This window comes from Hyaena hyaena, unplaced genomic scaffold (genome assembly GCF_003009895.1).
Source record: "Hyaena hyaena isolate Hyena2069 unplaced genomic scaffold, ASM300989v1 scaffold_347, whole genome shotgun sequence".
Taxonomy (NCBI): Eukaryota; Metazoa; Chordata; class Mammalia; order Carnivora; family Hyaenidae; genus Hyaena; species Hyaena hyaena.
This window is the reverse complement of record NW_024080979.1, coordinates 796,467-819,715: the sequence shown is the minus strand read 5'-3', so window position 1 is coordinate 819,715 and position 23,249 is coordinate 796,467. Positions and strand designations below refer to the sequence as shown.

At 49.0% G+C, this 23,249-nt stretch overlaps 1 protein-coding gene across 7 annotated transcripts in view; it reads right to left on the bottom strand.

Annotated features, from left to right (window-relative positions):
* The window catches only part of ATXN7L1 (ataxin 7 like 1), a 249,829-nt gene that overhangs the window by 158,449 nt on the left and 68,131 nt on the right, over positions 1-23,249 (bottom strand). For 6 of the 7 annotated variants that reach the window (XM_039249789.1, XM_039249790.1, XM_039249793.1 and 3 more), the window contains exon 3: positions 945-1,049. The exons of the other annotated variant lie outside the window; for it this stretch is intronic. In XM_039249789.1, coding sequence (XP_039105720.1) covers positions 945-1,049 — 105 coding nt within the window. The remainder of the gene's footprint in view (positions 1-944; positions 1,050-23,249) is intronic. 7 annotated transcript variants of the gene reach the window in all.

Genomic DNA, 23,249 nt, shown 5'->3' with positions numbered 1-23,249 from the left:
TAACTGAAGGGGTGGGGGAAAGTCAGAAATTCTGAGCATGAGAAAGGGGGAGATGTGTCATTTATGAAAGCATACTCAATACTATTACCGCTTTGATTTTTTTTTTTTTTTAGCCACAACATGTAACGTGCTTTGAGATGTAACAGTAAAAGGGGGCGCTGCGACATTACATTCATCAAAAGGGAGTCTGGCTTAAATAAGAAGATTGGGAAATAACCATTCTGGAATTCACAGCATATCACAGCTTTGAAGATCATCTGGTCCAACACCCCATGTAAAAGATAAGGAAACTTGCATCCAGAGGGTTTAAGTAACTGCCTGTCTAAGGTCAGCAGCTGCTGGGGCAGGCATGCAGCCTTTATCTGTTGTACCTCCAGGCACCTGCAGGGAAGGGGGTCTAGGGTTCGCTGTTGACCTACTGAAGGGAATTTGCCAGACCAAGGGTGTAAAGCTACAGAGGCAAAGCAGGTTCCCAGACACAAACAGAGCATTCTTGGAGAAAGAAACTAAACCTGAGGCTTCAAGTATCAGGCATTTCCTTGGGGCAGGACTCCAACAGCCCCCACACTGGGCGGCCCTTGGCTCCAGCCCCTTTTTGTGTGAACCCCAGGAGACCGGATCTGGCCCTGTCTGCCAGGGGGCTCGGTGTCGCTGCAGGAGCGATTCCTCAAGCCCCCGCTCCTCCCTTCCTTTGGTCACTGTCGGAGGCCACCGAGAGGCTGGGCGGATGGCTCCCCTGTGCTTCCGTTTCCCTAAATGGGCTGCAGGGTTTCTCTCACTTGGTCTCCCGGGACAGAGCCTTTCCGAAGAAGGCCGGCGGCTCCTAAGAGCTCCTCTGGGAGCAGAGGCAGAGCCGCAGGAAGAGTTAACCCAGCGCCCTGGCCTAGGGCAGGCACAGGGCCAGCCCCGCGCGGGAGCTGTCGCGGGGCGCGGGGTCCACTTACCGCAGTGCGCCTGGAACACCTGCGGCTTGATGGCCTGATTGCAGGCGCCGCACACTACGAGATAGAAGTCGTCATGTGCCGGATAATGGCCAAATAAGTGCATATCTGTGGGGGAAATGAAAACAGGGTTTTTTTGAAAAAGCAATTAAGTCTCAGAAGGTGTACAGTTTCCTCTTGCAATTTCCTCCAGGGCAGCTTTTGACACGAGACGCGCAGAAAGGCGAGGGTCTTTGGGGAAGGGAACAGCGTTTGTCCTGACGCAGCTCCTTGCACCCGCGGGAGCTACAGCCTCAATGACGCTGCTCATCTTAGACCAGGGGACGGACTGCGAAAACCTGGGCCGCGATAACCCCGGCTGTTAGAGGTGCCCCGCGTCTCATGCTGCAGGGAGTTCCCTAGTCCCGAAAGAGGGTCCAAGAGTGAGCCGGCACCCGATGGGCTGCTAGTTATTTTAGGATGGGGGGCTCCCCCAGATCCACTCCTGCTGAAGCAGAGGTCACTTGGGTGAGTTGGGGGGTGAGAAGGGGGTCTGAGAGAGCACTTCCTGTGTTTCCTCATCATCTTTGACCCCAAGGCAAAAGGAAGCCTCAAAACAAGTGGCTTGTTTGCTGCCATCATTATCTGTTACACATCTGACCAATATCTGTTAAGGGCCTAAGTGTGCCAGGCACTATGCCACGGGCCGGGGTGGCTGATGGGCGCCCCGCTTTCCTGGAGCTTATGTGGCAGAAGGGAGAAACGTTAAGCAGATAATCACACAAGCCATCATTTGGTCATTACTGAGGGACGAAGATGTATGGAGGAGTCCCATGAGAGCGTGTGGGCCCAACCTGATCAGAGTCATTGCAGAGGCTTCCCTGAGGAAGGGGTATTTTGGCTGCGACCTCAGGATGGGGCTTAAACAAAGGGCCAGAGGAGGCAGCAGGGTGGGTTGGGGGGTGGGGGGAAGAAAGTCCCAGGCTGTCAAGCAGGAAGCGCTGGGTGTCCAAGGAACCTCTTGGCTGAAACAGGAGGACCAGCGGGAAAGCCCAGAAGCTGTAAACCTTGTGGACCAAGTAACGATTTTGAACCTGATTTTAAAAACAAGGGAAGCTGGGGCACCTGGGTGGCTCAGTCCGTTAAGTGTCAGACTTCAGCTCAGGTCATCATGATCTCATGGTTTGTGGGTTTGAGCCCCACATTGGGCTCTGTGCTGAGGGCCTAGAGCCTAGAGCTTCCTTCAGAGTCTGTGTCTCCCTCTTTCTGCCCCTCCCCTACTCGCCCTCTGTTTTTCTCTGTCTCTCAAAAAATAAACATTAAAAAATTTTAAAACAAGGGAAGCTACCGAACAGCTTTTAAATGATTTTTTCATGTTTATTTATTTTTGAGAGAGAAAGAGAGAGAGACACACACACACAGAGTACGAGTGGGGGAGGGGGAGGGAGAGAGGGGGACATAGAATCTGAAGCAGGCTCCAGGCTTTGAGCTGTCTGCACTGAGCCCAGTGTGGGGCTTCAACTCATGGACTGAGAGATCATGACCTGAGCTGAAGTCGGAGGCTTAAATGACTGAGCCACCCAGGTGCCCCATGAAGGTTTTCTTTTCTTTTTTTTAAGAGAGAGAGAGAGAGAGCTAGAGCAAGGAAGGGGCACAGGAAGAGAGAGAGAATTCCAAGCAGGCCTCAGGCTTCATGCTCAGTATGAAGCTTGACACGGGGCTTGATCCCACAACCCTGGGATCATGACCTGAAATCAAGAGCTGGATGCTTCACTGACTGAGCTACCCAGGTACCCCAGCTGCTGAAGAGTTTTTAAGCAAAGAGACATGATCAGCTATTCAGTGTTAAAAAATCAGTTATATAGCCTAAGAGACATGAACGTGTATGTCCACACAAAACTTGTACACACATGTTCATAGTAGCATTATTTGTAATAGCCCCACAGTGGAAACAACCCAGATAACCATCAACTGGTAAATGGATAAACAAAATTTGTTACAACCAGGTAATGGAATACTATTCAGCCATGAAAAGGAATGGAATACGGACACCTACTACAACAAGATGTTCTATGGAGTGAAAGAAGCCAGACACAGCCACATATTATATTGTTCCATTTGTCCAGATCAGGAAAATTTATTGAGAAAAAAATTAAATTTATGCCTGCCTTGGGCTGGGGGAATCTGGAGGGGGTTGGGGTGCTACTAAGGGATGCAGGGTTTCCTTTTGGGGTGACAAAAATGTTCTAAGATTAACAGTAATGATGGCTCTACAATCTTGTGTACAAACCACTGGCTCAGATACTCTAAATGGGTGAATTGTGCAGTATGTGAATAAAAGTTGTCCAAAAAGAAAAACATAAAAGAAAGTTAATTAGTTAGGTTCTGCAGAAACATGGTTATATCTCCTCATGTACCACAGAGTGCAAACAGAGCCCTGTGGGCATCTGGGCTTGCCTCTTCTTAGCCCACCAGCTTTAGGATCATTCTAGAATCACAGACAGAAGGAGGCTTGGAACCAGCTCTAGGGCTGCTCTAGAATCACAGAGAGCAGGGGCTTCAGAAGCAGCTCTAGGATTGCTCCAGAAGCACAGAGAGCAGGGGGCTCAGAACCAGCTCTAGTGTCACTCTAGAATCACAGAGAGCAGGAGGCTCAGAATCAGCTCTAGGATAGTTCTAGAATCAGAGAGAGCAAGAACCAGCTCTAAGATCGCTTTAGAATCACAGAGAGCAGGAGACTCAGAATCAGCTCTAGGACTGCTCTAAAATCACAGAGAGCACGGGGCCTCAGAACCAGCTCTAGGATTATTCTAGAATCACAGAGAGCAGGGGGCTCAAAACCAGCTCTAAGATCACTTTAGAATCACAGAGAGCAGGAGGCTTAGAACCAAGCTCTAGGATCATTCTAGAATCACAAAGAGCAGGGGACTCAGAACTGACTCTAGAATCACTCTAGAATCAGAGAGCAGGGAGCCTCAGAACCAGCTCTCAGATCATTCTAGAATCACAGAGAGCAGGGGGCCTCAGAACCACTGACACAGCTGATGGAGGAATGAAGAGACATGTACACACAAGTATGCTTTCTGTCACAAACCTCCTGAACTTCCTCTCCCTACCCCTAAGCCCTCATTTCTAGATTCAACTTGTGTGTTTAGCACAGAATGGGGAAATGCACCACGGTGCTCCCAGCTGCAGAGCTGGGTCACCGGGAAAAGCCGGGTTCCTCCTGATGTGGGGATGGCTCATTTATAACCCAGCAAATGCTTTCACAGAAACACCCTCAGCTCTGTGTTCTCAGAGCAGCTCTGCAGCTCAGGGAGCAGTGGAATCAACACATTTGTCACTCGGCAAGGAGCAGAGCCCCACAATGCCCTGGAGGAGGCGTGTGGCTGCAAGGGTGACACAGGCTGTTGCCACAGGTGCCTGAGGGCACAGTTGCCTGAACCGCAGTGACAGGGTGGGGCTGGGGACATAGGCCTCTGACTTCTTACTTGCTGGTGGCCCTGGGCGTGACCCGCTATTTCCCCTTTTCAGGACTCGCCTCTATTTCCACTTCTGACTAAGACTTGCTACCAGAGGGGAACGTTATTAGTCAGTGCCTGGTGGGCGAGAGGCCTGTGGAAAGAGAGGCAGAGAGAGAACCCAGCTGTGAAAGGCGTCCTGAAGCATGAGGAGGCCCGTGCTGGGCCCACCCGTGTCCGGGGCCCCTGGTTCAGGCACTGCAGGGTGGAGAGGACAGCTGTTGGGTTTTCACTCAGTCCTACTCTTTATTATAGGTTACTTTTATAATATAGGTCGTTTTTTTTTTTCTAAATAACCAAAGGGATCCATCGATTCATGTTCTTTGAAGACACATTTGAAAAATGCAAAAAAGCTAAAAGAAATTTAAAAAACCCCATCACTGGCAACCTTTATGAGCCCTTTGCATCTCATTTAGATTTAGCTACATTTTATGTCAGGTACATATGAAACCAGGAGCTGGAGAGGGCTGAGACTTACTTATTTATTCAACAAGTATTTACTGAGGTGCCTTATAGCCTGTGTGCAATGGATCAGGCTATAAAGGAACAGAAGACATTTATTAATTAAAAAAAAAAAAAAAAAACAGAGGCGCCTGGGTGGCTCAGTTGGTTAAGCACCTGACTCTTGATTTCAGCTCAAGTCATGATCTCAGGGTTCATGAATTTGGGCCCTCCAGCAGACTCTGCCCTGAAAGCGCAGGGCCTGCTTTGGATTCTCCCCTTCTCTCTCTGCTCCTTCTCCAACCATGCTCTTTCTCTCAAAATAATTAAATCAACTAAAAAAACCACGATTCTTAAAAACAATAACAAGCATAACAAACATTTCTGGAGCGTCTACTCTGTATGGGAAGCTGTGCTGAGATTGCGTGTGTAGGGAGCGTGTCTTTGTCCCTGCTGACCTGGCTGAGGCCTGGCAGGACCCCTGCATCTTCTGTAATCCTTCAGAGATCTGCAGAGCCCCCCATCCCCAAGGTACACACTCTCCTCTCAGGCCACAAGTTAGGCTAGCCAGAGACAGGCTGGCAGTGTGTGTGTGTGTGTGTGTGTGTGTGCACGCACGCACGTGCGCGTGCACTCATGCACACTCCCCTCCAGGCCCTCTGTTCCACTGAGACCTTTCTTGGTTTCCTCCGGGGCAGTTTCAACCTTGCATGTGTCTGCTGAGAGTGTGTCTCCTGTGGAAAGTGAGCGTGTCTCTCCTGCTTGCCCGCCCGATTATTTCTCAGTCGGCTGACCTCAGACTCTCCTCTACAGGCCCAGGTTCTGACAGCCTGGCAGGTGAGGAACAAGATAAGGGCACTTGGCCTCTCGGAAGACCACCTCCTCACATGGCCAGGCGACTGCGGTCCATGTGCGGTTTGCTGAGGGATGAAGGAGGAAGGACGGGGGGACTGAAAACTATTGTGCCTGGCACATGTGAGGTATTCTATTAATCAATTCCCTCTCTCTCTCACTCACTGCCCCAATAACACATTCAGTGCGAGGTTAAAATAATGGCAGTGTGTGCTGAGGGGACCTTGTACCAGCATATCTCTCCCCACCTCATTCAGTGGTGTCACAGTGGTAGCTTGAAATCAGCCATCATGCGAGTATTTACACCATGGAAAGGGGCATAGACTACATATCAGGTCTGGTCTTCTCTTCTGGAGAGCATTTTTTTTATAGTTTATTGTCAAGTTGGTTTCCATATAACACCCAGTGCTCATCCCCACAAGTGCCCTCCTCCATGCCAATCACCCCCCTCTCCTCGACCCCCATCAGCCCTCAGTTTGTTCTCAGCATTCAAGAGTCTCTCATGGTTTGCCTCCCTCCCTCTCCCCAACTATTTTTTCCCCTTCCTCTCCCCCATGGTCCTCTGTTAAGTTTCTCTATTCCACTTCTAAGTGAAAACATACGGTATCTGTCCTTCTCTGCCTGACTTATTTCACTTAGCATAACACCCTCGAGTTCCATCTACATTGCTACAAATGGTCAGATTTCATTCTTTCTCATTGTCATTTAGTATTCCATTGTATCGATAAACCACATCTTCTTGATCCATTTATCAGTTGATGGATACTCTTTCCATGTTTTGGCTATTGTTGAAAGTGCTGCTATGAACACTGGGGTTCATGTTCCTTTATGCTTCAGCTCTTCTGTATCCCTTGGGTTATTTCCTAGCAGTGCTATTGCTGGGTCATAGTGGAGTTCTTTTGTTAATTTTTTGAGGAACCTCCACACTGTTTTCCAGAGGGGCTGCACCAGTTTACATTCCCACCAACAGTGTAGGAGGGTTGGAGAGCAGGTTTTTAAGCTTTTATGAGAGCACCACTGAATAAAAATGAGAAAACAGGGAAAAGTGAAAGCACCTGCAACAAGATCACCCACCACTGTTGACACATTAATATGGATCCTTCTAGACCTTCTGATGTGATAACGTTATTTTAGTTAATCCTCATAATTAATCTAGAAAGTTGTCATCATCTCCATTTTCCAGGCAAGGAAACAGAGATAGTTTGCTTGAGATCTCAGGGCAATGATTTCAAAGGGCGGGATGAGATGCCAGGATTCTGAAAGGCAATGCTCCCTCCTCAGCAAAAGGTGACTTTTTTCATTAATAGAGCAAAATCCCATTATACAGATGAAGAAACCAGTTTGGAAGGGTTGCCTGGATGACCAACAGGCTGTCCCAAGGCTTGGAGGGGGTTCCTGGTATGAACACAGGCCTGGGGTCAGAAGGAGGGATTAGAATACAGTGCTCCTTGCTGGGCAACCACACGGAAGGTGCCCGACCTTTCTCAGTGTCAGTTTCCTCATCCATGAAATGGGACTTATAGTTCATGGGGTTGCTGCGATGGCTCGTAAAAGCCTGCGTTTTCCTCCATCAGGGATTTGGGAGAGAGTGTGGAGAAAACCATAACCAAGGTCATCTCTCCCACCTTCCAGAACTACCTAGCTCACTCGAGCTCTCTCTCTCTCTGGAAGAGTCTTTGCTCCAGGCAACACATCCTTTGCCTCTCCCTCACGAGCACTCAGAGCAGGCCTCCCGGGAGGCCTGGAGGTCCCTCTGACCCACAGAACTTGCACATGTATGTGGACCGATGAAGGCTAAAAGCTTTTGGGAAGGCTCTCTCTCTGGCTGTGGCTGGATTCCAGGAAAACATGTTCACAAAAATGATGAAACTTTGTGCAGTTTCAAACACAGTTCAACCATCTCATAAACACAGAAAGGTAAACCTGTCCATTTTCCCCCATTTTGCTCCTGCAAATAGATCAACTGTAGGTCAGACACGGAGCTACCACTACCATGACGCTATCATAGAGATGGCCTTAGTCATACTCCTGGCCTAAAAACAGGTGAGGAGGGAGCATGCTTCATTAACTCCATTTTGCAGAAGGGAGAAGCAGAGATACACTTACTTCTAGGTCAGGATTTTTTGAGTTTTGACCTCAACCTACCATACACCTTATCTATCTGTCTGTCTGTCTATCTACCCACCTACCTATCCATCCATCCATCCATCCCATCCACCCAGTCAGCCATTTATCTATCCATATTCCCAATAATCTATCCATCTATCATCTCTCACTGGAACATGTATATTACACTCTGATATGTTCCGTTCTACTCATTTCTTTTGGTTTTACTCTAAATGTTTAGTTTTGAGAGAGAATCAGAACATGAGCAAGGAAGGGGCAGAGAAAGGGAGGGAGACACAGAATCCGAAGCAGGCTCCAGGTTCTGAGCTATCAGCAAAGAACCTGATGTGGGGCTCAAACTCACAAGCCATGAGATCATGACTTAAGCTGAAGTCGGACCAACTGCACCGACTGCACCACCCAGGTGCCTTGTATTCTAGTTCATTTAAAAAATTGAGTTTTCAAAATTTCAGGACTCTTTAATAGGTCACAACTCAAAGTCTGAAAAACATTTCTCAAAGCAATCCAGTGTGTCAGGGGCTGAGCTGAGCCCGAGAGTTAACTGGAGATTTACAAAGGTCTGAGCTCATCCTCAGTGGTCACCTGGGAATCCGAGGCCCTGAACTGAATCATTAGTGCCAATTTTATGCTAGAGACCCCTGTATCAGCTCACAGGAGTTGACTGCATCCTTCTATTTCAGCCTTCAGAGAGGCATGTTGGTAGGTTAAATCAGCCACGGTGGGAATATTCACACCGTGTGAGTCTGTGTCTACTGTAACCTAGGGCTTCTTCTCTTGGACGGCTGTTGTTTGAACATCTGCCAGCACGCCACTGACCTGCACCCGTTCTGGCATGACCTTTCCCTGCATCGATTTCCTTAACTGCAAAAATGCAGAAAATGATATTCATCATCGACTACGGTGGGATGCAGAAAGTCTTGTGTGAACTTGGGAGGAAATCATTATATTAATATAAAATTACCATTGGGGGACGCCTGGGTGGCTCAGTCGGTTGGGTGGCCGACTTCAGCTCAGGTCATGATCTCGCGGTCTGTGGGTTCAAGCTCCGCATCGGGCTCTGTGCTGACAGCTCAAAGCCTGGAGCCCGCTTCAGATTCTGTGATTCCCTCTCTCTCTGCCCCTCCCCCGCTCAAGCTCTGTCTCTCTCTGTCCCAAAAATAAATTAAACATTAAAAAAACAAAAAAGAATGGTCTTACTGTAAAAATGTCCAAGAACCATTTAAAAAAATAAAATAAAATTACCACTGGGGTACCAATTATTAACCCAAGAAATTATGCACAACAGGGCCAGGTAAACATGTTGATCGCTTTCTGTATCATCAGATCAGCACGCTGAGCTAGAACTTGCCCACGATCTGGTGCAGAGAAACAGGTAGGGGTTGGTGGTGTGGGGGTAGTGGGGAGTAGAGAATTAAGTTACTGGAGTTCTTTCCAGTGTCTGTCAACTTAATGCTCACTTATTAAGGGTTCTTCACATAGGTTACTCACAGATCAGGCTCATGGTATTAACCTAATGCTGCTTATAAATTTGTCACACGCAGGCTGTTCTCAGCACCTGTATGGAAGGCATGCACTCCTTGTCTTACCTCTGCTAAAATTCTCATTTGTGGCAGAGTCGACATTTGTATTCATGCTATCAACAGAGGCTGGCATACTTGGCATGCTTTTGGACAGCCCACAGCCTCACCTTCTCTAAATGCACCCCACCCCCAGACAGCAGGAGGAAGGGGACAGAGCTCAGCTATGATGGAAGGAGACACAAAGTCCAGGACAGCAGAGTGGTTTCTATGGAAGTGAAACAATAACTCTGATGTCCTGGTGTAGTTGGTTAACCGTCTCTTAAGTCAATACTGGAAAGAAATTGGCTAGATGGGGAGTAGCATTTTATTCAAGATATACAGTTTTTTTCTAAAATTTTTTAATGTTTTATTTATTTTTGAGAGAGAGAGAGAGAGAGACCAGGGGAGGGTCAGAGAGAGAGGGAGTTACAGAATCCAAAGACAGGCTCCAGGATCTGAGCTAGCTGTCAGCACAGAGCCCAATGCAGGGCTTGAACCCACCAACTGTTAGATCATGACCTGAGCCGAAATCAGATGCTTAACCGACTGAGCCACCCAGGTGCCCCAAGATATACAGTTTTTTAAAAAAAAATGTTTTTTAAATTTATTTTTGAGAGTGAGGAAGCAAAGGAGAGGCAGAGAGAGAGGACAGAGGATCTGAAGTGGACTCTGGGCTCAAACTCACGAACTGTGAGATCATGACCTGGGCCAAAGTCAAAGTCCGATGCTCAACTGACTGAGCCACCCAGGCGCCCATCAAGATACACAGCTTTTTGAGGGGAACAGTTTTGACACGCAAAGCCATGTACATCTATGCACTTTTCCTGTATCCAGTCTTCACGTGTGGAAAATGGCTGCAGTTAAGGAAAAGGCAGGGTGACGTCTCCAATCCCCTGTATGTACAGGATATGTTTCTAAGATGGAAAGACAGCTGGTTTGGCGGATTTGGATCAAACTAGATGCTGTGTGCCTTTGAATTTGCCCCTGGACACCTTCCAGAGCCTGAGACTTTGACATTATGAAGCAACAACTGGTGAGAACTCAGAAGATGAAAAAGTTAAGAAGGCGTGAGTAAGGGCTGATGCCTTCCCTCGGCAAGTGGGATGTCCAGCAGAGCACAGGCTGAACAGAGAAACTGCAAGAGGCAGGCTGGCTTTGAAGGCAGTGAAACAGCTTATCAGCAATTGGTGATACCTATGCTCTCGAGAGAAAATCCCACAGCAGGGAAATAGGAAGACAGCAAAACAGATAACTCTGAATTTCAGTTTCCTGAAAAAAAAAAAAGCCCCAGAAAATGTCCTTCAGTTTCCCCAGAAGTCTTGTCCAGTGTTGTGGAATCACCCCAGGGGCTATAGGAATTACAAAAATGTCAAGGGAGCAATCAACAGTTTCATATCATTTAAAAATTATGCTTCCCTTTCCCCTAACTCCAAAAAGCTACTGTTACTGAAAACACTGAGACTGTATTTATGTAATTCTCACACACCAAGTCCTTTCCAAGAAGGTGAACGTGAGCCCAGCCTGAAATGGGAGCCTGTGACTGTGGGAGATACCTGGCCATGCAGACCTCAGAAGGAGCTGGTGGTGTGGCAAACCTGTGATGGGCGATGGCTGGAGAGCCAGGTGCCATTGGACTTCCTTGGAAAACTGTCAAAAAGATGAGCGGGCGGCTGGCGGTCGCTGTGATCTGTGGGTTTCCACTTACATAAAGTCAAACGGGGGAAATGATGGGAGAGAACAGTCACTGTGGTTCAAAGACATCCATGACTGCCTCTGAGCAGATTCAGATCAGGACACAGAAAGGCACCTACAAGAATGGCGCGTGCCACCTTGGGAGGGGCACTTCTCACACCAGGAGAGGCTGGGCCTGAGAGCCTTCCTCTCCTCCATTAATCTTAATACGTTCATTACACAGTTTTTATTAATTCGTCTTTTCTCTCTGCCACTGGAGTTTTGAGCTGCATTTTAATCACTCACGTCAAATGCAAAGCTTGAGGGGATATTAAAAAACGTTTCTCCTTTGCTCTGACAGCGTGATTCAATTTGTTCCCCAAGTCCAAAATCTCCTTAAATTCAGAGATCAAAACAGCGTGGGGTCTTCAAAGCAATGACCTCAGACCCAATACCTCCCACTCCCCAGGTACAATGCTGTTGAATTCCCCTCTAGGAAAATGCAAAAAAAAAAAAAAAAAAAAAAAAAGCTGTCACTTTCTGTCTTTCAGATCTCTGAAAACCCAGGGCCTGACTGTGAGGGCTTCAAAAACAATGAAATCTGGAACCGGAAACGGCAACAGGAGGAGAAAGCAAGCAGCAGCGGTGAGCTCCTCGGCTTCACAGAGGGCAGGCGGGCAAGTGTGTGCGGGCGGCAGGCACAGAGCCTTTCTTCTCGGATAGACTAGGACCAGGGTGGCCCCGGACTCTTCTTGCTGCAGCTGGGCCAGAAGGAGCCCCTTGCAAGGCTGCAGCGGGAGCCAGGCCTGGTAGCAGGTGGATGCTCCTGTTAGGCTGCATGAACCATCCCCAGCCCAAGCAACCCATGAGCCCCAGCCAACCAACATGGCCATGGCCACCTGAGACAGCCTAATCCCTCCCTCCTCAGAAGGGCCTTTACACACAAGCATTCATGCTGTGTGGAGACTGGGGGGCTGCTCCCTGGGCCTTGGGTCAGTCCCTCTCAGCAGACCTTCCTCTGGCTTCTCCTCAGACCCAGAACCCCCCTCCTGCAGCACAAGGAAGGAAGGGTGATGGGACGCACCTGGACCCAGGAGGTAGGTGACTGTACTCCAGGGTTTAGAACAAAACCTGTGAGATGGGGGCCTGGTAAAATGTGTCGCTCCAGAGCTGAGCCCCAGAATCAGGCGGCCTCAAGTTCAAATCCTGACTCTGCCATTTGGCATGACAACCCCCTCTAAACTGTTTCCCTGTCTGGATCTAAAGGACTTATTTGTGAAGGCCACACAGTAAGGATATAAAAGAAACAATATACTGCTATCTACGGCCTTCTTCCTGTCTCTCCACTTCCCCTGTCCCCTCCTCTGGGAAGCCTTCTCTGCCTCACCCAGAGGCGAGGTAGAGTCCACCAGCCTCCCTGCCGCTGTGCCCTCCACGAGGTGACCACAGCTCCCAGGCTGTACCAGGGCACTTGCTTTACACCCCTCTCTGCAGACTGCGATCTTCTCGAGGACAGGACTTGGGACTCAGTGCCCTTTTCATGTCCACAGCCTACCAGTCTGGCACATGGTAGCTGCTTAATAAATGTCAATTAGTTAATGAGGCTGAAGTTCCAAGAAGTTGATTCACCTTCTATGCTCCTCCAGAGGAAGTGGTACATGATAACAAATTGCCCCAATACCCATGCTGCTATCTAAGACTGTGAGGTCAATAACTATGTCTATTTGTTTGTTCTTAGAGCTCCCTTGGAGATTCGTGCTGTCTGAATTTAGGGAGGAAACAAGTGCCACATGGGCCATCTTAGTGAAGAAGTGGTTAATTCCTGTCCCCTCGGGTGCTGGACCCAGGCAGGCTGGGTCCTTCCTCATCTGGCAAACATGGCTATTCCCATCCCACTCCCAGTGACAGCCCCCTTAGAACCAGTCTTCGGGGCGGGCTTAGGGGTGTTTTCTGGATGCTCTCCCTGGTCTCATGTTCCATTTCCTCATCCTGGGGCTGTAAGGTATCTTGTATATCAAGACAGTGAGTGATCCAGGGCCTGGAAGACTGAGATTTCCCCCAGTCCTTCTGGCGTCAGCCCTGTCCTGTCTGACACTAGATCAGCACAGCAGCTGCGCTCAGCCCAGGGCACAATGAGTGCCCTGAGCCCAACCTGGCACAGGATCTACCAGTCAGCAGGGACCCCGGTAGCTGAGAAAATCATTTTGCAAAGGGCTCCCCTTTGCCTGTGCGTGGCTTAAGCCTCAATGCCAACAATGTATCCCTAAAAATGTTCCCAGGGATATAAACCCAGTCCTGACTCCCTTCTCAGCAGCTGCAGGGACACCCAGGCTCCTTCCCGTCCAGTCACACACATCTTTGTCCACCATTTCAGCCAGGTCAGCCGGTGGCTTCTGGCCCCTCAGGACAGATGAAGAACATGTAACCCTACTTTGGCAGGTTGTGGAGTCCTGATAAGGGTCCTGGCTAAAGCTCTGCTTACTGCAGGCTTGGGTTCAGAGATCAGTGCCATGGACAGGACAGCCTCTAGTCCCCCTCACCACATCAGCCCAAGTGCCGTGGGCCCAGTGAGAGAAAAGTTCTGTGGAGAGGACAAGGGCGGGTGTAGCATGTTCAACCAAAGGCCTGTTATGTATAAATTGTATAGTTCACCATGACTCAACTAGAGAGAGAGAGATGCATCAGCCTCTTGGGGGAAATTCTAGTCTCTCCCTCTGGCTTTAGTTGAGTAGAGGGGCCTATGAATGCTGTGGAATGGCTGCAAGTCATCACCAGCCTCCCTTCCCTCGCAGGTGCTCCCACCTGGATCATTTAAATGTTTAAATGTTCACCTAAATCTTTATGCCCACGTTCCTGTCAATGTGAGGACTACAGTAGAGATAGGGGTTGTTTTCACAAAATCAGGAGGCCTCCCTGGGCATTTTTTCTCAATTCTTCTTCAGTAGGTCTTGTTCTGCTTCTTTGTTTGGACGAGGCCTTTCCTATCTTGAGCCTCCCTCAGGATAGGAAATTTAAGAGCTGTTCTGTGGGAAGCCTGTTTCCAATTCATTCTGGGGTGACCCCTTCCACCTCCCTCCTGGGGCATCTCTTGAGTCCATGCTGGGTCTCCTGACACAGTCTGTGATACCTCCATCCACCCCCCCCACCCAAGAGAGATCTTTGAGAGGTGGAGGTAGGCACCATATTTCAAGGAAAAGGACAGTGGGTTTGGGGGCAAGGAGGTGATGATGCTTTTCCTTACAAGACAGGTTATGGTCGAAAATAACTTCCAGACTGAACAGAGCACTGCTATCAAGAACTACTTAAATAGGTCAAGGGGAAATCAATGGACTCATCTCCTTTGGTGCCTTTTCACATAGTACAGTCTACCTCCCTGTTGTGGCAATCTGACTTGAGTCTGGAGGATGAACTAACTGGTCCCTAATTCCTCTCTGGCTCTTCAGTTATGATGACTGGTCCAGCAGGGAGTATGTCAGGAGAAGAATGGTGGAGGAGGAGGGAAGGAGGGGAGGACGACACATTTATGTTACAAAGGAAATTCCTAGAAAAGGTAAATAAGGCACAAAATCTAAGTGGCTTATTCTTAAGAAGAGTTAGTGAGGACCATCTGTCTGTCTATTTTTTATCTCATTACCTTTCTCACCAACCAACCTGTCTATATCCATCAATCGATTTATCTTGATATATCGATCGTATCTACTCTACCTACCTATCTACTTACCTATCTTCTATGTCTATCATTTCTTTTTTCTTTCTTTCTTACTTTCTGCCTTCTATCATCTCTCTCTCCCTTCTCTTTCTATCTTAGGAAGCATTATTTGAGCAATGTGGTTTTGAGGTGGACTTAATTCAGTCTTAGCCTGTTTCACTGCAATACTAAATGCTACAGTTTTGGGTGACAAGAGTGAGCTGGCTTTAATAAAAATAAGTAAAAATTTAAAAGAGAAGAAAACAAGATAACAAGAAACTTAGGCAACACTAAAGGAGTAGCAGTTGGTTTTCAAGGGCTGCATTAGAAGCTATATGAGAGCACAGGCCAAACCTCAGGAACAGTTTCATTTTCCTCACTCCAGCACAGTTCCATTCTGACAGTAGGAGTCAGAATCAAAGTTCTCTTCGTAGGCAACTGAATTCAGCCTTGTCACCGAACCCGAATAGATGTTAGGCTTAAAAAAGGCTGCCCTGAGGCACACTGGAGGACTTGATGTCCACCATCTTGCTTCTTGAGAGTTGCATGCCAAGAGCCTTTCATTCCATCTTGGTGAAAATGAGACCAAGAGCCCCAGGCAAAGGAATGGGATGGCGTTGGGGTACCCAGCTGTCTGTGGGGGTCAAGCCATGCCATATCGAGGCTTTCATAGCCCTGCTACAATCAGGACAATTAAGTAAGAGGAATGTCTCCCTAGGCCTTCCATCACTGTGTAGAGATTTTAATTTAGAAACGGACTGGAGGGGCCAGGCAGCATCTACCACAGAGATGCTCTACTGTTCCAGCACAGCAATTTGGGAGGTTTCTTGGTTGACATGTTGCTGGAGCCTGCTGAAAGCAGAGTGCTGGAAGCAGCCCTCCAGTGGTGCCTCATGAATGCCGGAAACGTGACAGTTTAAAGACACTAGAAGGTGCCTTCATGACTGTATCATGGCAGGGTTCAGCTATCAAATTATTGTTACTGATGCCACCCAGAACATGCAACGGAGACCACAGGGTCAAGAAAATGCCCACCTCAGGAAATGCCTCCATCATTTCAGACATGCTAACCCCTGCTCTGCAATGAGGAGTTATATCAGTGTTTGCAGATTCATGGATCCGTGAGACAAATGTCCGGGAATGGGGATGGGGGGGGGAAGGGGGGCTAGGGCCTGATGATCTTTTTTTAAAAATTTTTTTAGTGTTTTTTAAAATTTATTTCTGAGAGAGAGAGAGAGAGAGAGAGAGAGACAGCATGAGCAGGGTAGGGTCAGAGAGAGAGGGAGATACAGAATCTGAAACAGGCTCCAGGCTCTGAGCTAGCTGTCACCACAGAGCCCAACATGGGGCTCAAATCCATGAACCACGAGATCATGACCTGAGCTGAAGCCAGATGCTCAGCTGACTGAGCCACCCAGGCGCCCCATAGGGCCCGGTGGTCTTGATGAGTCCCCTGGCAGTGGTAAGCTCATTCCTATTCAGAGGGTCTAAGGATAAGAGACCTTGGATCCTGTGGCACTTGTCAGTGGTTCTGAATGCAAAGCAGAGCTGGTTCTGGCTATAACCAGCAAAGAGACAGCAGCATTTTTTTTTCCCAGAGGGCCATTTGTCAAGACTATGGTGTCCCCCATGCGCCCTTCAAGACTCCCAATGATCACCCAAATGACGCTGCCAAACTCAGAGGAAAATGTGCCATTTGGCTCTGTCATGAGAAGCATCCATTTGGCATAGCCAGAGGACAGTAGCAAGAATAGCTTAATGTCCCTGGGAATCAGTGTTCAAAGCACTCAAGCCATCGGGACGGCCAGACCGCGGGAAGCTGTGGACAGATATCCCAAGGGAGCCCCCTAGGAACAGCTTGCTTACCGGGGGTGGTAAGTGGGGGTAGTGGAGGGTAGCTGGGAGGCAGAGCCCCTTCAGCTCCACCTGCTGCTGCATCGAAGTACAGAAAGGTACTTTTGCTGTAAGAGAACAGAAAGGGGCATCTCATCACACACAAGCTCCCCAAACCAGCCACACACGGATGGGCTGGTGCTTAAAGCCAGCAGCCTTCTGAGCAGAGACCCAGAAAGAAAAAATCCACCGTAGAGAGGATTAGAGAAAGCTGTTTTAAGGTACTAATGGAAAATGAGATCGATCAGCTGGAGGAGAAAAATCACGATGTCTTCCATCACAAATGAAGCATGAAGTTAGTTATGTGCCCGAAGAGAAAGAGGAGACTCTTAGTGGGATTTGTGCGCCTCTGGGATCTGGCTCTGCACCTGGGTCCTGCGTTCAGCTTCTACAGTGTCCCCCTCCCCTGGAGCCCTTCCTCTGCCCCTCCCTCCACACTCACTGTGGTTCTGCTTCCAGGGCAGCATCAGGGCAACCTCCTTCAGGGAGCCTTCCAGACACAGCTAGCCCTTCCTCTGTATGTATCACATTTATTGTCACACTTAGCCCTCTGTACCTGGTGTTTACAGACAGTGCTGGATAGGCCTATCTTCCCCAACTGTACACTGATGTTTTACATATGGACTCAGACATATAAAAGTCAAAAATCAAGGCTGCTGGACACATGCTCAAATTCTTAACAGAGCACCAATGAGACAAAGCTGCCTTACTTTAGAATAAGGAAGCACCCGGGGACTTAGTGGGGACAGCTTCCGGGTAGTACAGGCTGAGAGGCAAATTCTTGCTCTGCCTCTAACTGGCTGTGTAACACTGGGCAAGCCATGGAACTTCTTCTGGAAAATAGTAGTCACAGCTTCCCCATAAGGTTGTTGGGAGGATGAAAGGAGAGAACTTACACCAGTGCCAGTGTCTTACAGGCACTCAGTTAAATGCCCACGACATAGCACGGAACTCTGGTGTGAACTAGCTAAACCAAAAGCCACAGCCCTCAGAGGAACACTAGTTCACAGAGGCAGTGCAGGATCACGCTTAGAATGTGGGCTCTGGGGGGTACCTGGGTGGCTCAGTGGGTTAAGTGTCCGACTTCGGCTCAGGTCATGATCTCTCATGGTTCGTGGGTTTGAGCCCCATGTCAGGCTCTGTGCTGACAGCTAGCTCAGAGCCTGGAGTCTGCTTCAGATACTGTGTCTCCCTCTCTCTCTGACCCTCCCCTGTTTATGCTGCCTCTCTCTCTCTCAGAAATAAATAAAACTTAAAAAAAATTTAAAAAAAGAATGTGGGCTCTGGAGTCAGACTGTCTGGATTTGAGTCCTTGAGAAATTTTTCTGAGCCTTGGTTTCCTCATCCACAAAATGGGAAGGATAATAATAGGGTAGTTGTCAGGATGAGATGGGAGTAATACGCTTTGATGTCTGGTGCTTGCAAAGCTCTCAATAAATGGTAGCTATTATTATGATTTGGAATCTGATTTTGCATGGTGGGACTTCAAGAAAATAATCCTGGGAAGCCTGGATTGAGCGTTGGTTGAGCGTCCGACTTCGGCTCAGGTCATGATCTCACAGTTCATGGGTTCGAGCCCTGCTTCGGGCTCTGTGCTGACAACTTGGAGCCTGGAGCCTGCTTCAGATTCCATGTCTCCCTCTGTCTTTGCCCCTCCCCTGCTCTCTCTCTATAAAAAATTAATAAACATTAAAAAAAAAGAAACCAATCCTGTTTCACTGCAGGCAAACAGTGAATGTGGAGAATGAAATCATGCTAAAAGCCACCAGACCTTGAACTTTTAGTCATCTAAGCCACAGGGTGAGTAGCCAGTAGATGAGGGTTTCTCAAAGTGTGAATACTACCTGCAATTCGGTGCAGCTTAACCAGCTCCTCAAGGGATATGATAACCCCTAAACTTGTCCAATCACTACTGTGTCCTGGAAACTACTAACATGGAGGCATCCAGTGCGACACATGAGCATTAGTCTGGGGCTATGGAACCTCTCATGGGTTCAGAGATTTGTTAGCCCAGGGGAAGGCATGTTTTGTACATGCGGGGGTGCCACTGTGTGTACCCCTGGCATGTGGTTTCGTAGGCCCCTCTTACATATCTCTTCTTTTAATGCTTTGTATCTCTGGGTTAGAGAGTCAGTGGTGCGCTGGGGCTAACCCGACGGTGAGCCTCTCTTCCCAACTCTGCATTTGGCAGCTTTACATTGGCTCTTTGAAATTCACCTCAGTGGGCGTACCTACGCCTCGAAAACCAGCAGACGATATATCCAGGGCTCTTAAATTTGTTTGGAGGGCCAGGATGCTAGCACTCCACTGGTTCTCTTCCATAAGAAAGTTCTCTTCTAGAATCTAAACTCTACCGAATGTGGTCCTGGGTACCATATTTAGGTCCTTGGATGGTTTGGGGTCATTTAAAGCCTGGTTTCTGAAAACCTACCTACTAGATGGTGCTAATAATAATGGTGTTCTGGTGTTTAAGTCCCCATGGTGTGGCTCAGGAGAAAACCTCCCTTGTGCTCTGTGGTCACCCCCTAAACTCCAGTAAAGGGCTGGCCATCTGGCAAACTGCAGCATCGATATCCAAGTGGAACAGAGTAGGATTTGGATGCTTCAGGGCCAACCCCTCATCGCCACTAGAAAAACAACCCTGTTCCCCTGAGGGCTGCTCTGTGGCCTTCATAGCTGTAGGAAACCAATCTGTAATGCCCAGGCAGGGTGGAGGTTCTACAGTAAGTCTCTCATCCCAGGGAGTGGAAGGTTCAGGTGTAGGAGTGGCCCAATGAAGCTTCAGCCCTGATATCCAGCCTGCTGTTGAGACACCTCCAGCTGCTTTTTAAAAGGTCACCCATTAAGAGCAGCAAGCCATGCAGTCGGCACTGTTTGGGCAGATAGGCTGTGAGAAACACAGACTTTTCCCTTTGAATTCTTCCACTCAGCAGTCAGGTGAGTCAGGGGGAATTCAATCCAATTTCTCAGTAAATCCTCCTATGCTCTGGAAGAACACGGTTTGAAAAATCTATTTTTGTGCTTTTTACTTACTTAAGGTCTGCATGCCTGGGGAAGCTTTCTCACAGTGCCATCAGACGGCCTCTCACTTACCAGAAAAAAAAAAAAGATCCCACCTTCCTGGAATGCCACCAGCCACAGCCGGGCCATGTCCTCTCTTCCCATCCCTTAGGCCTTCCTAGCACCACTGCCATCCAAGGCCCCGGTGGGGGTGTTTAGGAAGACACGTTCCCAATGGGGCTGCAGCTCTGGGCCCTCAATTCCCTGTGGCAGGAGGCTCCCCCTAGCACCCTGCACAGCTTTTCCTTTCCAGGGCTGTCCAGAGCTCCAGGATTTTTGTTTTCCTGGTTTAAATGCTGGGTTTTGTTTTGTTTTTTTTTAAGTTTATTTATGAGAGAGAGAGAGAGAGAGAGAGAGAGAGAGAGAAAGAAAGAAAGAAAGAACGAGCGAGCATGGGGAGAGCTAGGGAGAGAGAGACACACACAGAGAGAGAGAGAGAGAGAGAATATCCCAAGCAGGCTCCATGCTGTCAACAAAGACCCTGACATAGGGCAGGAACTCATGAACCATGACATCATGATCTCAGCCCGAAACCAAGAGTCGGACACTTAACTGACTGAGTCACCCAGGCGCTCCTCGATGCTGTTTTTGATCCAGATGCAAAGCCTATCTCTGAGGGGTTTGTGCCTGCTGTTCTAGAGGTTTCCAGTGTGAACTGCTGAGGGGCAGGGCTGGGTATCTTTGGACAGTCTTCATCTTCCGAGAAGGGACCAATGCTCAGATCAGAAGACAAATGTACTCAACGTATTTGGGGTGGTCATCTGTATTGGTGAACTTCTACTTCTACCTCCGTGTCAGATCTCCCCAGCTGGGATACCATCTAGCCAACTTCAGTGTGGACCCTTAAGGGCTCCAGTGCCAGCTACGGTGGGTATGAGGTGCTGTGGAGGGCTGAGAGTGGAAAGACAGGCTCTGTAAGGACTGGTCAAAGAGCTCCTCTTCTCTGCCCTTCCCAGCGACTATGGATGAATGGGGGTCCCTGAGTCCATGTCCCACCACTGGCCATCACCCCAGTCACTCAGAGCCCATCCATCCGGCTTTGGCTATTGTGAGAAGGCAGGGATGGACCATAATCTGTGGCGCTTGGGGTCTCCATCCCTAACTTGTCAACATACGAGACCTCTCTGGGTCCCTAGAGCACCCTTGCCCCTGCCAGTGAAAAGAGGTCAGGGGGCCAGGCCTGTGGGTCCATACCGAGCTGAGCAGCAAAATCTCTTAGGATCTTTTAAGGTACAGATTCCTAGTTTCTAGCCAGACTAAGTGAATTAGGAATTCTGGGAGTGAGTCCCAGGAATCTGTATTTTGGAACAAAGTTTCCCAGGTGATTTTGATGTAGCTGTGAATCCAACCCAGTGCTGGGCTAGACTCCCCCATAAAAACTTCCCATAAAAACCTTCCCATGGAAACAGTCTATGATTTTATATACTTTTACCCAGTTATGAACTGAGGCAGGGAAGGGAAAGCATGAGGGTGAGAATCATATGCATGATTTGCCTCTCTAACAAACAGAGATGGGGCCTGAATAGTGTCCCTTCTCTGGCCCAGCTGAATGGCCACCAGCCAACCACAGAAGGCAGCTCAGTAAGGTGCTACCATGGGTGAGGGACAGGTGATGCCCTTATTAAGGCTTCAGCCCCCTCTCCCACCTCACATGGATGGGACTCCATTGGTAAGAGGAAGATGAAGATGGAGAGGGCTGCCCTTAGGCACAGCCTCAGTCCAGCCAGGCCCCAGCACAGGACAGGTATAGCCCAGGATGCCCTGTGAAGTCCCACAGGCTGCCTCCTCCTCCATGCTGTGTCATGAAAAGCCCTTCAAGACACATGACAGCCATGCCAAGATCAATTCAATCCAGGGAAGGTAGACTCTGACCTCCTGTTGTGAATGGATGGGAAGGGCCTGGCTGATTATCTCTCAAAATGCCTGATTCAAGAGGGATTCCTGTGGCTGGCTGTCCCAGGTGCTTGCATGTACGGGTAAGGAGCCAGCACATCCCACCCTGTGCCAAGATCAGATTCAGAACAGTTATGTTTGCAGAGAAGACAGAGGTCTGGCTGCAGATGAATGGAACTTGCTCCCACTTTCCCCTCCCATCCCAGAGGAAATCAGCCATGCATTCCAACTAATGAGTCAGGAAGGGGTAGGGTTTCAGGGGTGGCCCTTGAAACGATTTGCATGCTAGCCTGACATTTCTACCAACCCTGATTCCACATGTTCGCTATGGGACAGAGACTAGTCTACGCTACATCCTTATGGGGAAGACTTATTGATAAAATAATACGGCAAGCAACATCCATCACGGCAGCCAATACTTATTGAGTATTTACTCCTTGCTAGGCACCGTGCTAAGCGCCTGACATTGACTGTTTCATTGAATCCCAATAGCCCTGCAGGAGTGACAGTATCTCCATTCTACTGGGGAGGAAGGGGAAGCTCACAGTGGGAAAATCCTGGCTCCCAGTCTCACAGCTTGGGAATGGTGGAGGCACATATGGTAGAGGTGTTGACTTCTAACTCCCAGGCCATTCTGCCTTTCCAAAGAGGATGGCAGGTCAGAGAGAAGGAAACCTGAGGGGAAGTGACAAGAAGTCCGGGCTCAGTTATGCATAGAGACCTGTAGAGTAGCAATTACCAACTATCCAAGGGCTGAGGAAGTACAGAAGCATACACGGAAGCCCCTGCCCACGACGAGGGTGCAGCTAGGACAACACTTACAACAATGAACGAGCCAGATGGTAGAAGGCACTGACTGGGTGAAGAGGTAACCAGTGCAGACAGCTAGACAACACGACAGCCCGCCGTGATGTCAGAACTGAGCAGACCCAGCAGAAAAGGCCAAGGGGGTGTAGCAGGAAGCAGTGAACTCGGGCAGAGGTGGCAAGGGGGACCACCCACACCTCCTGGGGCTTGGTAGACCCTGGGCATGGGCTGGCAGCCGCTGGTACCTGTGTCAGCGAGGCATCTGAAGTGATTCAGTGCAGGAAAGAGGAGGTTGTTGGGCTCCCACGACTGCCCTCATGCACTCACTCACCATCTTCACGTGTGCAACACTTCCTTACCGTCACTGACGATATGTGAGGCACAGAAATAACTGAGATAATTCCTGCCCTCAAGGAATGCATAGGCCGTTAAGGGACACAGGACCCCACTCCACTCTGGCGCATGATAAATGGGGTCTGTACAGAGTAGAAAGGAGGACGAATCTGTGCAGCGGCAGAGGGCGGGGAAGGCTTGGTCAGGACGGCTCAAGGGCTGGATCCTGTCAGGTGAGTAGGAGTGTTGGGTAGCCTAGCGTGGGGCACCACCCCAGGTAAGGGAACAGCACAGAAGGGGGGTGGCTTGCTCAGGGCACTGCAGGTAGCTGAGGGCAGCAGAGAACAAAGATCACAGGAAGAAAGGAGGAGATAGGGCCAGACAGGCAGGAGGCAGGATTTTACAGTGTGTGTGTGTGCAGAAGAGGGGAGCGTGGAGAACAGTGATGGGGGCCTGTTCTGGTGGAAAGGGCAGGAGCGCTGGG